Source organism: Colletotrichum higginsianum, chromosome 1 (genome assembly GCF_001672515.1).
Source record: "Colletotrichum higginsianum IMI 349063 chromosome 1, whole genome shotgun sequence".
In the NCBI taxonomy this organism is placed as follows: domain Eukaryota; kingdom Fungi; phylum Ascomycota; class Sordariomycetes; order Glomerellales; family Glomerellaceae; genus Colletotrichum; species Colletotrichum higginsianum.
The window spans coordinates 1,152,432-1,167,503 of record NC_030954.1 but is presented as its reverse complement, the minus strand read 5'-3'; the positions used below and the strand labels follow the sequence as shown (position 1 = coordinate 1,167,503).

The 15,072-nt window shown below is 49.5% G+C and overlaps 3 protein-coding genes across 3 annotated transcripts; 1 reads left to right on the top strand and 2 right to left on the bottom strand.

Annotated features, from left to right (window-relative positions):
• Window positions 1–61: 61 nt before the first annotated feature.
• On the top strand, window positions 62–1,105 carry CH63R_00367 (GDSL-like Lipase/Acylhydrolase; the record flags this gene model as incomplete). The annotated part of the gene is made up of 3 exons (XM_018295342.1): window positions 62–383; window positions 470–551; window positions 649–1,105. The coding sequence occupies 3 exons, from the start codon at window positions 62–64 to the stop codon at window positions 1,103–1,105; spliced, it is 861 nt and encodes a 286-aa protein (XP_018163704.1).
• Window positions 1,106–1,512: 407 nt separating this feature from the next.
• Window positions 1,513–1,770, bottom strand: CH63R_00366 (uncharacterized protein; the record flags this gene model as incomplete). The annotated part of the gene is made up of 1 exon (XM_018295341.1): window positions 1,513–1,770. The coding sequence occupies one exon, from the start codon at window positions 1,768–1,770 to the stop codon at window positions 1,513–1,515; it is 258 nt and encodes an 85-aa protein (XP_018163703.1).
• Window positions 1,771–13,175: 11,405 nt separating this feature from the next.
• On the bottom strand, window positions 13,176–14,513 carry CH63R_00365 (Integral membrane family protein; the record flags this gene model as incomplete). Its single annotated transcript, XM_018295340.1, has 4 exons — window positions 13,176–13,600; window positions 13,664–13,728; window positions 13,800–14,287; window positions 14,361–14,513. The coding sequence occupies 4 exons, from the start codon at window positions 14,511–14,513 to the stop codon at window positions 13,176–13,178; spliced, it is 1,131 nt and encodes a 376-aa protein (XP_018163702.1).
• Window positions 14,514–15,072: the final 559 nt, after the last annotated feature.

The window sequence follows — 15,072 nt, the reverse complement described above, 5'->3', positions numbered from 1 at the left end:
CCGCCCGCGAATCCCTCCCCCTCCTCCCCGACGAAGCTGCCAAACTCTCGCAGCAAAGAAAATGAGGTTGACATTGGGTTCCCTGCTCCTCGGAGCCAGCGCGGTGCTCTCCGCGCCCGCCCAGCGGTCCGAGGCCGACGGCAGACACACCCTCTGGCTCGCCGGCGACAGCACCATGGCGCCGGACGGCGGCCACAACGGCACCCAGGGCTGGGGCGAGTACCTGCACTACTCGCTCGACGCCTCCAGGATCCGCGTCAACAACTCGGCCTACGCCGGCCGGAGCGCGCGCACCTTCACGCGCGAGGGCCGCTTCCAGCGCATCATCGACCAGGTCCAGCCGGGCGACTGGGTGGTCATTGAGTTTGGCCACAACGACGGTCGTGAGTTGCCGTTCCTCTTTTGCCCGTGGTCTCGCCACATCTGAGATGAGATGAGATCCCTGACTGACCCAAAACCCCCATCACAGCTGGAAACCCCATCAACGACACCGTCAAGAACCGAGTCGACTGCCCCGGCATCGGAAACAACACCTGCCCGGTGACTTTCAAGTGAGCCCTTACCCGCCCCCCCCCCCCGTGTCCTCAAAAGTATCTGATGGACCTGAACGTCTTCTAACCCGGCCTCTCTCTCTCTCTCTCTCTCAAGTGGCGAACCCGAGATCGTCCAGACGTACACCACCTACCTGCGCAACGCGTCCTCCATCTTCCTCTCCCTTGGCGCCAGGGTCGTCATCTCGACCTCGACCCCGATCAACCCGTACAGCACCGGGACCTTCTCCTGGGCCCCGACCATCTACTCGTGGTACTCGTGGCACGTCGTCGAGTCCCTCGGCGGCCCCGCGGCCGGCATCTACTACGTGCCTCACGGCAACTACAGCGCCCAGGCCCTCGAGGTGCAAGGCCCCGCCGCCGTCGTCGAGGGGTTCCCCATGGACCCCGTCCACATGTCGCCCAGGCTCGCCGACTCCTTCGCCGGCGCCTTCGTCCTCGGCTTGAAGTGCGGCACGTCGCCGCTGCAGCAGTATGTCGTGAACGCCACGTCGAGGCTCGAGGGCGACAGGCTGGGTACTTGCCTGCAGGTGAATGCGACGCTGCCCATCTGAGCGTGAAACCTTTTTTTATTTTTGAAATAATGATGAAGAGTCACTGTAAATAAAGATGATGACACTGGGATCAAGCCATGACGCCGCTTCCCCAAACGAGGTGGATTGCCAAGAAAAGTGTTGGTGAATCGTCCCTCAAGACAACGACGTGTAGTTTCTTGAGACAGAAAGCGGGCTCGTTCGGGTACTAGATATACAGATATTAGACTTAGACTAGGCATTTGACTATCTTCCAACGGCTTGTAAATGAGCGTCTTCGCACCAGTGATTGCGTCTCTGCTGGTCTGCCCGAAAACCCGTCCCGTACCCAGCACTTGAAAAGCGAACTTTCGACTTGTTGTCCCTCCGGCTAAAGACGTACATAGTCACAACCGCGCCGATTTCTCGACAGGACACAGGGACGCTCTTCAGAGCCGCGTCTCGTTCTCCGAGCCGGAAAGGGACCCGTCGTCTTCCTCGCGCAGTGGGCCCCCGACGCCCGGGGCCGGTTGGTAGGAGTTCTGGCAGTTGGAGCAGCAGACGAGGCGCGTGTTGCGGCCGCGTTCGATGACCTGGCACGAGATTCCGTTGCGGTAGGACGGGCAGTAGACGAAGTCGGCCTTGCTCTGGCTGGTGGTGCGGCCGCACTGGCGGCACTTGACGATGTTGAGAATGTAGTTGCACATGTTGAGGGCGTGGGGGGGCTGGTAAATAGGCTTGGTGGTCGTCGTTAGATACAGGGTTAGTGATTGATAAGAAGCGCGAGAGATGTAAAACAATGTAGTAAGGGACGATGGTTTGAAGTGGTTTTATGTTGAGGGGCGATAGGTTGGGTCTGAACTTGGACTGTATCAGGCCATTAAGTCTCCGAGTTGACTTTGTAAAGAACACTGCTAGTCATCTTTGACTGGCGCCTCTAAGTGAGATCAAGTTTCTTGGTGCCAATCGGGTTGTTGGGCAAGTCAAGCCATTGTCGCTTGTTATTGTGTTGAACACTGAAGGGCAAACCTTTCCGAGCGAGACAGAATGTGTAGGTTCTTGTCTGTCACGCTTTGCTGTTTTTTGAGTATGACTCTTCATGAACAAGAGCAACAATAAGACGGCAAAGCGTCGATCAACCTCTGACCCATGGAGACAAAGAAGCGGCACAAACTTCTGCTGCAATACTCACAACTCCTTTTCAGCAGAAACCTTGACGTGGTCTTCTCTCCCACTAATGAATTCTGAAACAAGGTTACGCATTAGTCCCTGGGAAGCAAAGTCGTGACAGCGTACGACAAGTTGATGACTAGACCCAGGGACATCATGTTTCTCTTCCATAAAACATCCAGTGATTCCATCTGCATAACACCCAAGGAAAACAAAAACTCCAGACTACTCTCACCTATATAATGGGACTGGGTGTTATCCTGCTTGTTTTGGCACGTGAACTCTTGTATTGGCTCGACCAACACAAACAAGCCGTCGCACTTACATAGAACAGGCTAGATAGGTCTTTTCAGTGGTTAGTGGACTGACTGTTGAAACCCTGGAACTTCAAAACTGCAATATCGCACATCAGGATTTACAATTGATGCAGGATAATTGGGCGTTTCTTGGACAGAATTGTAGTAGGTATCTCTTTAGTTTGCTAGCAATCATCCTTGTCTTAGTTGCCCATTTACTTAACGTCACATACCCACTTTTAGAATACCCCCCTATTTAGAATACCTAAAAATGAAGCTATCCTAATAGTACTACTATCTTCAATTAATTACTAACTAGGCCTGAATACTACTATAATACAGCTTTTAGTTTTACTAGAGTATTTAGAGTTACTAGATTTATCTGTAATATTCTCCTTTTTACTAGCCTTAATTTGCACCTACTAAATATCCTTAATATTAGTAAACTTAGTATTTAAATTTAGCTAGACTACTTTCCTTTTCCTAATTATAATACTTATAATTTTAGCTTATAGAAGCTCTAGTTTATACTAGGTAGTAGCTAGCTTATATACCTACTTACTAAAGTTTTTTTTTACTTTTATAAATAGAAGGTATTAAGTAAAAGTATTATTATTTAGCTCTATAAATAGCTTTAGTTAGCTAGTTAGATTCTTTATTTTCCTTAGTATTAACTATACTACTATAAATAATATAGATACTTATTCTTTAGCTTCTTGTTACGGTCGGCTTTCCGTGGTAGTGTCTATTAGCAGAAGCTGAGGCAACGAAGCTGGGGAACAGTGCTGTAAGTCGTGCTGAAAGGATCAGGTCTTCAGAGGATACGGTGATCAGTCGTATACTCAACAAGGGGCTTGTAACGTGTGTCACTAGTGAAGGGTGCCGAGAGTATCCGAGGGGATAATCACAAAGTTGATTGCTGAAGAGCTATGGAAGGTAATCTATCTATACGGAATGGATGTCCTTATATCCTTGGGTGTTGTTCCTGGGACCGACATCTCAAAGTCGGTCCTCGTCCTGGGACCGACGATCTGGATGTCGGTCCCTAGCGTGGACCGCTTATCGTCCGTCGGTCCTCCTTATCTGCACGTGACCTTCCCTAGTTCTTCCGTTCCGAGGAGTCACCTGTGTGGTCCTGTTTCTTGTCCATACAAATGCTGTGCCGCCCGCGCCCTTGCCTGGCCTGGTGGGGCTGCGTCACCTGTAGCTTGTTGGGTCGTAACACTTCTTTACTTCTAGTTTACTCTTAGCTACTCTTAAACTACTCTTTGTAAGCCTAATTTAATAGCTCTAGTATTAATAGGAGTAGTAATAAGCTTATAAGGGATTTAACTATAGAAATAAATTATAGGCTAGTATATTTCTAATTACTTTAGATATTCTACATTATTAAGCCTACTAAATAAGCCTTCTAATAATAGCTTATAAAGTTCCTCTTACTTATAATAGTAGAATTATTCTACTAATTAAGGTATTTAAGCTCCTTTCTATAAGTTACCTTTAGAGGGCTAAAGACTAACTAGTTAAGTAGCTAGAGAATATAGGAGGTATATAGTAGTAAGAATAATAAATAAATATTATTAATATAGTAGAGCTATATAAATTTAATTATTATATAATTCCTATAGCTATTAGTAATTAGTAGTTTAGCCTCCTTTTTACTCTAAGGGAGAGTCTAAGGAATAAAGACCTTCTGCAGTGTTACGGTCGGCTTTCCGTGGTAGTGTCTATTAGCAGAAGCTGAGGCAACGAAGCTGGGGAACAGTGCTGTAAGTCGTGCTGAAAGGATCAGGTCTTCAGAGGATACGGTGATCAGTCGTATACTCAACAAAGGTCTTGTAACGTGTGTCACTAGTGAAGGGTGCCGAGAGTATCCGAGGGGATAATCACAAAGTTGATTGCTGAAGAGCTATGGGAGTCTGTCCTTGAGTGCGTCCAAGTCCATCCTATATACAAGTCCGCTCATGTAGTCTTAGAGGCATCCGTATGTTCAACATACGGGTGCCGTACTCTTGGCATACGGGTGCCGTATCCTTGGCGTACGGGTTCCGTATTTCTGGCGTACGGATCTAATCTAATCTTATCTCCACGTGACCTGTACCATAGTTCTTCCGTTCCGGGGGAGTCATCTGCTGAACCCTGTCTCTTGTCCATACAAAGGCTGTGCCGCCCGCGTCCTGCTGGCCGGGTGGGGCTCTCGTCGCCTGTAACTTGTTGGGTCGTAACATCAGGTCTCCCCTCCAAAGGTCTTGTCCTCAAGACCCATAAGTAGGTAGTGTCTCCCAGGTTGGGGAGTCGTCAATTCTGCGTCCCTGTTTATCATGATGTTGACAACATGACAGGTCGCGTCCAAAAGTCAAGGGACTCCAAATCAGCACTTCGTTCAGCGTGTGACGACGTCTTCGATCGTTTTGGTTCTTCTGATACCATGCCTTGTACCCGTTGCTTCCGCGCGAAGCGTCCATGTCGGATTGCTGAGGGTTCCAAAGTCTGCCAGGGTTGCAAGAACCTGAAGCGCCCTTGCGATGGCGTGGTGGTGGCGTCGAGCCGTGAGTTTTTCGTTCTTGTCGTGAGGTGTCTTCTTGGTGGTGTGCTGACAAGGGTAGTGCGACGCCTGAGTGATCAGCGTCAAGAATGGGAGGAGAAGGAGGAGCAAGCGAGTGATGCTCTCCTGGGGCTTCATGAGAAGCTTGCTCGTGTTCAGGCCGAGGTGGCTGAAGCGGCGGGTCGTTTGGCGCGAATTCGTACTATTCGCAAGAAGGTTAAGGAGCGTCATCTCGAGACGTTTTCTCGGGGTCTGCAGGAGCTGGAGGATGACGAGTTGCTTTCTGCTTTGGATGCTCACGAGCAGGGTGTCGTGGGTGATCTTCAATCCATAGGGGTTCCTAACGAGGTCGACTGGCCTTCCTTCGGGATTGGCGAGGAGTTTGCGGATTTAGGTTCCTTAGTTCCGGAGCGGTCTGAGAGCTGGAGTACTCCCGTAGAAGCTCCTGGGAATGCTGGAGGTTCTTGACTGGTTCCCATGAGTTGTCTTCGTGTCCGTAGCCTTTCCACTTAATGAGATATTCGTCATGACCGTCTTCGTTCCTGTGGTCGATGATTCGCTCGACTTCGTATTCTGGTTCGTTGGGTTCAACGATGATGCAGTCTTCAGTGTGTGATCCGCGTGGTGCCGGTTCGAGGAGTGCGATGTGAAAGACTGGGTGGACTTTCATCGTATCGGGTAGTTTTAGCTTGTAGTTGACTGGCGAGACCTTCTTGAGGATTTCGAAAGGTCCGAGTTTTTTGTAGTCCAATTTGTCGCTAGGTCGCTTGGTTTTGATATTTCGTCGTATGAGGTAGGCGCTATCTCCCTCTTCTAAGGATGGTCCTCCAATCCTTGAAGTGTTGGCGTATTTCTTCATTCGTTCTCTGACGAATTCCAAATCTTGGGAGACGTTTGTCTGGATTTCGCGCATCTTATTGATTCCGGCCACGGCCTTCAGGGCCCGTGGTCCTTCGCGTGGTTCTCCATGTGCGGTAGGTTCGAATCCGTAGTTCAGGTAGAATGGGGAGTGGAGAGTGCTTTCTCCGACTGCGCTGTTGTAGGCGAACTGGGCTGTAGGCAACAGTGGTACCCAGTTGTCTTGATCGTAGTTGACATAGCATCGTAGATACTGTTCGAGTATCTGGTTGATTCGTTCGGTCTGACCATCGGTCTGCGGGTGGAAAGAGGTAGACAGTTTGTGGTCTGCACCAAGTTGCGAAATCAGAGATTTCCAAAACTTCGAAGTAAACAGCTTGTCTCTGTCTGACACAATTTCGTTGGGTAGTCCGTGGTTGCTGATGATGTATTTCAAAAACGTGTACGCAAGGTCTTCTGCTGTACTTGCTTCCAGGTATGGAATGAAGTAAGCGTATTTGGTGAGTCGGTCCACAATGACCAAAACGCTGTCGTAATAGACCTTCGTCAGTGGTTCTCTTGACTTTGGTAGTTTGACGATAAAGTCCAAAGAGATCGAGTGCCATGCTGCTGGTGGTATTGGCAGTGGCTGAATGAGTCCGTAGGGTTTGTGTGGACTGTTCTTGCTTTTCTTGCAGGGTTCGCAATCCCGGATTGCGTCTGCGACGTCCTGTCTTGTTACTCGCTGGTCGTGATGTTGTCGAATTCGTTTCCAGGTCTTGGTAACTCCTTGGTGTCCGTGTGCTCGAGTACTGTGAATCTCTCTGATCATCTCATGCGTCATTTTGTTGGTCGTGCCAATCATGACTCGTCTGGCGATCATGAGGAGTTTCTGTGCTGGAACAAGGTCTCCATTCTTGTCTGTCTTGAGGATAACTTGTGTTTCCTCTGGAACGGGGACTTCGTGATCCGTCCTTCTGCTGAGAGCGTCGGCTCTGCCGTTGTCGGTTCCTTTTCTGTAGATGATCCGGAAGTTGTATTCCGAAAGGAATTCTGACCATCTGACTTGTCGTTTGTTCAGGTTCTTGGATGTTGTGAAGTGTGCGAGGTTCTTGTGATCCGTGTATACGAGGACTTCGTGTTTCGTACCAGATAGTTGTGGTCTCCATTCATGGAATGCTTCGATGATTGCCATGAGTTCTTTGTCGTGGATCTGGTAGTTCAATTCTGGTCCGTGGAATGCTTTGGAGAAGAAGGCACAAGGGTGTAGTCTTCCTTCTTCGTCGCGTTGACCAAGTTGTCCGCCCATAGCGAAGTCTGAGGCGTCGGTCTCGACTTCGAAAGGTTTGTTAGGGTCGGGGATTCGAGTGACAGGTTCTGAGCTGACTTGTTGTTTGACTTTCTCGAATGCGTCATTGCGTTCTTTGGTCCATTCGAATGGGGTGTCTTTCCGTGTGAGGTTCTGGATGCATTGCACGCTTCCTGCGTAACTTTTGAGAAATCGTCGATAGAAATTGACGAATCCTAGGAACGACTGGACGTCCTTGACGTTCTGAGGTGTAGGCCAGTCCCTGACTGCCTGTACTTTCTTCGCTTCCATCTCGATTTGCCCTGGGGTGATGGTGTATCCTAGGAAATCGACTCTTTGGGTGTGGAATTCGCATTTTTCGGCTTCTACCAACAGTTTGGCTTCTTGGAGCTTCTGAAGGACTTGGTGGACGTGTTCCTTGTGTAGCTCAAGGGTAGGTGAGAAGATGAGGATGTCGTCGAGGTAGACGACAACGAATATGTCGATAAATTCGCTGAGGACGTGGTTGATCATTGTCTGAAAGGTGGCGGGTGCGTTGGTGAGTCCGAAAGGCATCACGAGGTACTCGAAGAGTCCTTTACGTGTTCGGAACGCTGTTTTCCATTCTTCGCCTTCCTTCATTCTGATCAAGTTGTAGGCTCCTTTGAGGTCGAGGGCCGTAAACCAGTTTGCTCCATGTAGCAAATCTCGGAGTTCTGAGATGAGTGGTAGCGGGTAACAGTTCTTCTTCGTAATGCTGTTGAGTTGTCGGTAGTCAACGCATAGTCGTAGTTTGCCATTTTTCTTTGGCACAAACAGGATAGGGTATCCTGCTGATGACTCAGAGGGTCTGATGTATCCCTTCTTGAGGTTCTCGTCGAGGTACTTGTCGAGTGCCTCTCGTTCTGTTTCATTGAGTCCATATATCGGATGGAACTTCGGGTGGGAGCCTTCGATGAGAGGGATCTCGTGATCGTAAGGTCCATGTTCTGGTAAGCCTGTTTCCAACTCTGGGGCAAACAGCTTTTCGTACTTCCGGTACTCCTCTGGAATAGCTAGGAGTGGATCTGATCCCTGATCTGATACTGCCGGGGCTACCGTCTTGGAAGGCCGTATCTCCCGGAGATAGGCTACGTATCGGATTCGTTGTATGGTGTCGTCAAGAGGTGCTCTAGAGGATTCGTTTGAGGCCTGGCTCTTGCAGTGCTGCTCAGTGACTGAATCTGACCATTGGAGTTGGCCGGTTCTCCAATCTATTCGTGGGTTGTGCTTTCGTAACCATGTGATTCCTAGGATGACGTCGATGTCTCCCATTTCTGTGATGTCGAATTGGAGTTCTTCTTTCTGGTCATGAACTTGCAAAGGGAGGTGCACTGTCTCCAAAACAATGAGTCCGCCACCGTACTCGACTTGTTCTCCTTCGACCGTCCGTAACGCGTACGGGCGTTCTTTCTTCTGCCATGGTATCTGTCGCTCATTCACCAGTCTGGGTGAGATGAAGTTTCCTTGAGCGCCGCTGTCGATGATCGCGCGCGTCCGTTGTCCTTGGATCTCGATGTCCAGGTCGAAGTGTGCTGCGTCGTAGGTTGCACATAGGGTCTTATGGGTTGTCGCCGTACGTTGCCCTTCTGTCGTAGGCGTCATCAGTTTTTTGACTGTTGAGCTTCTTTTTGTGCCTTCCGCCAGGCCTTTGCCTTGGCTTTGGAGTGGATGAGGCATTCGTCGTGTTCGCATTCTCGCCATCCCTTGTCGTCGTTGTAGCATGACATGGGGTATTCGGGGTCTGGGGTGAAGGTGGCAATGTTTCCTTCGCCGTAGTATCGCATTGTCCAGAATGGGAGTTGTTTGTTGAGGTAGACATCCTGAATGGGTTCTTCAGTGTATCGTCGAGGGTAGAAGTAGAACTCCTTCTTGCCCTTCTTGTGTCCTCTGCAGTTGTCGTCCAGGCATTCAGCCCAAAAGAGGTCTTCGTGGTCCTCGTGGCTGGGGTTCAGTAGTGGGTGGTCTCCTGGTACGAGTGGCGTAGGTGGATGGTTCTTTTTGTACGCTGTCCCATGGAACTGAACTGACTGGTTGTCACTCTTGGGGTGGATGATCTGATATTCTGGTCGCTTCGGGGGTTCCGGGCTCTCTTCTTCGGAGCTGGATGCGATGTAGGTTTCGTAGTACTGACTAGGCGTGATCCTGTAGTCGGGTGATTCTTCAGAGTCGTAATCTAAGCCGTCTGGCCCTTCCGGGTGGTCGCTTGCAGCGTGTTCGTACGCCTTTCTCTGCTGGGGGGTCCAGGTTCGTGGGTCTCGAGGGTTGTTTGCTGCGACTTGGTTGAGTGTAGTTATCTCGATTTTTCCTCCTGGTGCTACTAGTCCTTGAAGTGCAGGTCTCCTGACTTCTTCAAGTTGTCCTGCCTGGAGCATCTCGTCGAGTTGTTCGTTGATCTTGCGTGTGAGCTTCTGGTTGGAGCCCCTTCGCATCATGGCGAGGGTTCTTGGTTGTTCTTGGGTGGTTCCCTTTTCCTCAGGGGTGTCGTCCTTCTTGAGTCCTTTCCTTGCATCGGGGATCTTTTGGTAGGTAGCAATCCCGCAGGCTTGTCGTAGGACGTCGACACACTGTCGTTGGTGTTCTTCGGGGGTTTTGCATATCCCTGTCTTCTCATAGCCTGACCGGGTCATAGCTAGAGTCCGGGGGGTCTTGGGATACCATCCCGATTGTTTTTTGCCGTCTTGGTGAGTGAGGCAGTTGTCGTCGTAGCATGCGGTCCATGAGAGCGAGGCGTGGGGGATGTCTTTGTTGGCGATGTTGATTTGTCGGCCTTTCTCAGGTACTGGTTGGAACCGCTGTTTCTTGGGTTGTCGGCATTCTCTAGCCATATGTCCTGGCTTGTCGCAGTTGTAGCACTTGAAGTCTCGTGTTTTGTTGTCTTTCTGGGCCACGCTGAGGTCCATAGGGCCACTGTGGTGTCCATAGGCGGTGCTGTTGCGATTCTGGTTGTTCTGCCAGTAGTTTCCTCTAGGGCGCTCGGCTTGCCCGTTGCGTTGAGGGTGGTTCTGCTGGAATCGTTGTTGGGGTTGCCATTGGTATTTCTTGGCCGAGTTGGCTGGGGCTCGCTTTTCGCCTTTCTCCTTGCGTCGTTCGTAGAGGCGGTTGTCAATCTTGATAGCGAGTTCGGCGTACTGAAGGAAGTCTTCCGGGCGATCAAGCTTGATGATCTCGTCCTTGACTTCATCCTTCAAGTTGTTGTAGAACATGAAGATCTTGGTGTCTTCGGTGAGCTTGAGCTGGGCGCAGAGTCTTCTGAATTCTGCTGCGTAGGCAGTAGCAGACTTAGTCTGGCGTAGGTGGGCCAAGTCTCTTTCCGCTTGTCGTGATCCGTCGGGATCCTGAAATAGGGATTTCAGGGCGTCTTCGAATCCCTGGAAATTGGCGAATATGTCCCTAACTTCGCTGGAACAATGGTCGAGGGTCTCATTGTTGAGATATTCTTCAAGGAAGGGCTCGAACCATTGAAGGGCTCGTCCTCGCAGGAAGGTCGCGGCATGAATGACTCTCTCAGTTCCGTTGCGGAAGTTTCCTTGATGGAAATTCTGATAGTTCTTGACTTGGATGAGGAATCCTTTGAGTAGTCCTGGGGTTCCGTCATAAGTGATGGGAGAGTTGAGCTTGAGTTTCTCTCGTCCATCCATGGGGGTTTGGATGATGTTGGCGGCCGCTCGGAGGGTGTGAACCTCCTGTTGGAGCTTGTTGGCGAGCTGGTTCTTGTTCTCGAGCTCCGTCACGGCGTCGTTGAACATGGCCTGCATATGCGCGATGTCGTTGTTGTTCTTCTCGATGCGCTTCTGGAGGTTTCCGTAGACTTTCTTGGTGAAGTCGAGTTCTTCGTCAGAATCCTCGGCTTCCTTCATTTCCTCGTCCAGGGATCGAGCAGGTTGCTTGCCTGAGGAGGCGCTGGATCCTGGGGTGGGAGTCTTAGGAGCGTTGGGTCGCGCGGCCATGGTGTCGTTACTGTTCGTTAGCTTCGTAGGGTCAACTTACTGAACAGGAGCAATCAAAGTGTTACGGTCGGCTTTCCGTGGTAGTGTCTATTAGCAGAAGCTGAGGCAACGAAGCTGGGGAACAGTGCTGTAAGTCGTGCTGAAAGGATCAGGTCTTCAGAGGATACGGTGATCAGTCGTATACTCAACAAAGGTCTTGTAACGTGTGTCACTAGTGAAGGGTGCCGAGAGTATCCGAGGGGATAATCACAAAGTTGATTGCTGAAGAGCTATGGGAGTCTGTCCTTGAGTGCGTCCAAGTCCATCCTATATACAAGTCCGCTCATGTAGTCTTAGAGGCATCCGTATGTTCAACATACGGGTGCCGTACTCTTGGCATACGGGTGCCGTATCCTTGGCGTACGGGTTCCGTATTTCTGGCGTACGGATCTAATCTAATCTTATCTCCACGTGACCTGTACCATAGTTCTTCCGTTCCGGGGGAGTCATCTGCTGAACCCTGTCTCTTGTCCATACAAAGGCTGTGCCGCCCGCGTCCTGCTGGCCGGGTGGGGCTCTCGTCGCCTGTAACTTGTTGGGTCGTAACATGCAGCTATTTAACTATAGTATTATTTATAGTCTATTTATTCTCTATTATAGTAAATTACTATTCTTTATAAGAGCTTAAATACAGAGGAAATTACTACTATTAGACTATTTTACTCTTATATATAATAAGGGGATTTAAAATATAATTTAGAGTAGAAATATATTTAATAATAAATACTTATACTCTTAATTTAGGCTATTTCTTATAAATAGACTTAGTCTTAAATATTTCTAGTACTAGTCTATTAGATTCTTACCCCTTAAGAATACTAATCTTATTTATATTATATTTATTAGCTAATTTAATACTCTTAATTTCTAGTATAGTAAAATACTTTAATTAGTCCTTAATAATTTTAGTAAATACTCTATTAATATATTTAGAGTCTATAAGGTAACTTCTCTAGACTTTAATTAATAAGTTTCTCCTTTTAAAGCTTTAAATTTATACTTTTCCTAAAGGATTTATATTCCCTATAGTATAAAGGATTCTTTCTATAAATACTTTTACTTACTAATAAGTTAGAGTAAGCTTAAGAGTATACTAAATTTGCACTTATTTAGCTAGTTTAGCCTCCTAATTAGGAGAGAGCTTCTAAAAATTAGAAAATACTAATACTCTTACTTAAGTACCTTAGAGATAATTATAAAGAGTAGTAATTAGAATACTATATTTACAAGCTACTCTCCTTAGGCTCTTACTATTACAGACAGCTTAAATTACCTAATTAATATTATCTTTAGTATACTAGGCTATAAAGTATAAAGGAAGGTCTAGTAAAAAAATAAGGTTATTTGCATAAAGTATAGAAATATTATAATAGTTAGAAGTAGGAGGAAGTAGGAGGCTAGTAGTAGAGATAAGGCATTTTTAGGTGTTCCAAATGGTGGGGTGTTCCAAAAGTGGGTATGTGACGTTAGTGCTCTAATACTGCATGCACATGCGAATTCCAAATATTGGCTCGACCTGTTCCTTTATATGACAGCATCAGGGATGAATGGGCTAAATATTCTAGAGATTGAAAAGTTCGACTGATGTTTTCAGTTCCTGCGATTAACAGAAAGACACTGAAGATTGTTAGTTACGTCGAAAACATTGCTGTTAGCCAACCTCAGCACTTAAAGAAAAGAGACTCAGTCTAGCTAATTCTAATTAGATGCAGTTGTTTGATGTTGCAAATTCTAGGAACAATCTATCTTGTCCCTCTATAACCATGCATTAGATATACAACTACGGGCCCTGCTCAAGGGTCAACTTCCGAACGCCTCCGCTTGACGTGACCATGAATCCAAAAACAGCTCCTCTAGTTTATCGTCATAGGGCGCGACCGCAGAAATCACAATCGTTCCTGGTACAAAGTCAGCTTCCGCTCACGGGCGAGGCGGATGATTTGGGGCCTCACATGAACTGATCGTGGTGGCTCTTGGCAATGGTCTCGATCCGGTCGGAAACTTGACTTTCTAGATCGACAGGCCTTGCTCGAACTCCATCATCCCGTTTCAACTCTATCTCTTGTAAAGAGAACCCGCTTTCGGGTTTTTTGTCGTCCGTGGCACCACCCCCTTTTGCGTCTTTCGCATTTTGAGCGCCGAGAGGGCTGCTGACGGCAGTAGACCTGACGGCGCTGCGGTACGTGTTGAGCTCCATGTCGTCCGAGTTCTGGGCGCTGTTATTGTTGTGATTGTTGTTGTTGTCGTTCTTGTTGTCGTACCCGAGCGTGGACGCCTTTTCCTTGATAAAGACGCGTAGCACCGGGATGGACGAGCCCACTATGGCGGTGGCCGTTTCGACAGCAGTCCATATGGTGACGTCTTTCCCGTTGACTTTTCCGGGTCATGAGTTTACGAAGTCTGAGTAAGTTTCCTGGGGGCTCTTCGTGTACTCACAAAAAAAGTCGCCCTGTTCCAGCTGAACGAGATAGACGCCCTTGATGATTGCGCATACGCCTGCCCTTGGAGACCGGGGCGGGAGGGTTAGCATCATCGGGCAAAGGCTGATGGGAACAAATGGGGCACAGCTTACAGCCATCCGAGACTCATCGCGAAGCAGACGCCGAGCTTCTCGTGCTTCCTCAGGCGCATGCCCCAGATCAGCTTCCACGGGACCAGCGCGAGGGCGAAGTCCATGGCGGCGCACCAGGCGGCGTTGAAGATGCCGTAGTTGAGCGTCACGGACTCGTCCCAGCAGGACCCCTCCATCTGCCGGTTGAAGTTCTTCTGGACCGGCGTGCACTTGAGCCACGTCAGGGTCGCGCTGGGAAGCATGACGACGGTCAGGGTCACGACGGCGAACCAGACGAAGGCCCGGTACCAGCCGGTCGTGAGCCGGAGCAGCGTCACGCCGAAGCCGACCTTGCTACCGGTCGAGGCGAAGCAGGATACGGACGCCCCGACCGAGGTGTACATTGCGATGGTCAACAGGTTTGTCTGTGGGTTGATGTCGTAGTAGTGTCGTCCGAACCCCAGGTTGATGCCCATCTGGGTGATGATGGACTCGACAAAAAGGCATGTCTGAGTAACACTGTCAGCTCATCCCTATTTCAAGACTGGTCAACCGCTCAGCTTCGAGTCACGACAGACATACCCAAGAGAACATCATGATGTAGTCATCCCACCACAGCTTTTGGCCCCGGCTCAGCTTGGCGTACACACGCAGGGCCAAGAAGGCGCCGCAGAAGAAACAGAGGAACCAGGTGATGCCGCCTATCAGCGGCCCATGGCTCTCCAACTGAGCCATTGCGAGATCATCGGACGGGATGCGAGCGTCCCGACTCCTGTATGAGTCGAGTGGCTGCTAGCCTTGCGGGCGTAGGTCTTTAAGTCGTGGCGGGGCTCGCCTTGGAGGCATCGACGAGCAGACAAGATATTGCCCACTTCTGGGGTCGATGTGGTCTAATAGTCGTTTATGGCTCGCCCCCCCCTCCGGGCCTTTTCCCCATACGCCGCATGGCTGTGAGGTGGTCAAGCTGGCCTTCTCGACTTGTGCTCTTGATGAGCTACCTTCCTGAAGCATCCTGGCTTGCGGCGCACGGTGGCGGGACGACCTCTTGCTGAACCCGTCCGCGGCGGGAACGGAGAAGTATGCTCGCCTTTCTCAAGGTGGGCGGGGGGAGTCGAACGGGGAGACCGCTGTCGGCGATGACAAGTCGGGAAGGATAGATCAGATGGTATTCGGAGGGGGTGCTGAACTAGGCCGGCCCAAACATCGTTCTAGGCCGCAATGCAAGCTGAGAGCACACGGGAGGAGAATGAGGAGGAGGTGGTGGTGGTGTTGGTAGTAGTAATGGGTGGTGGTG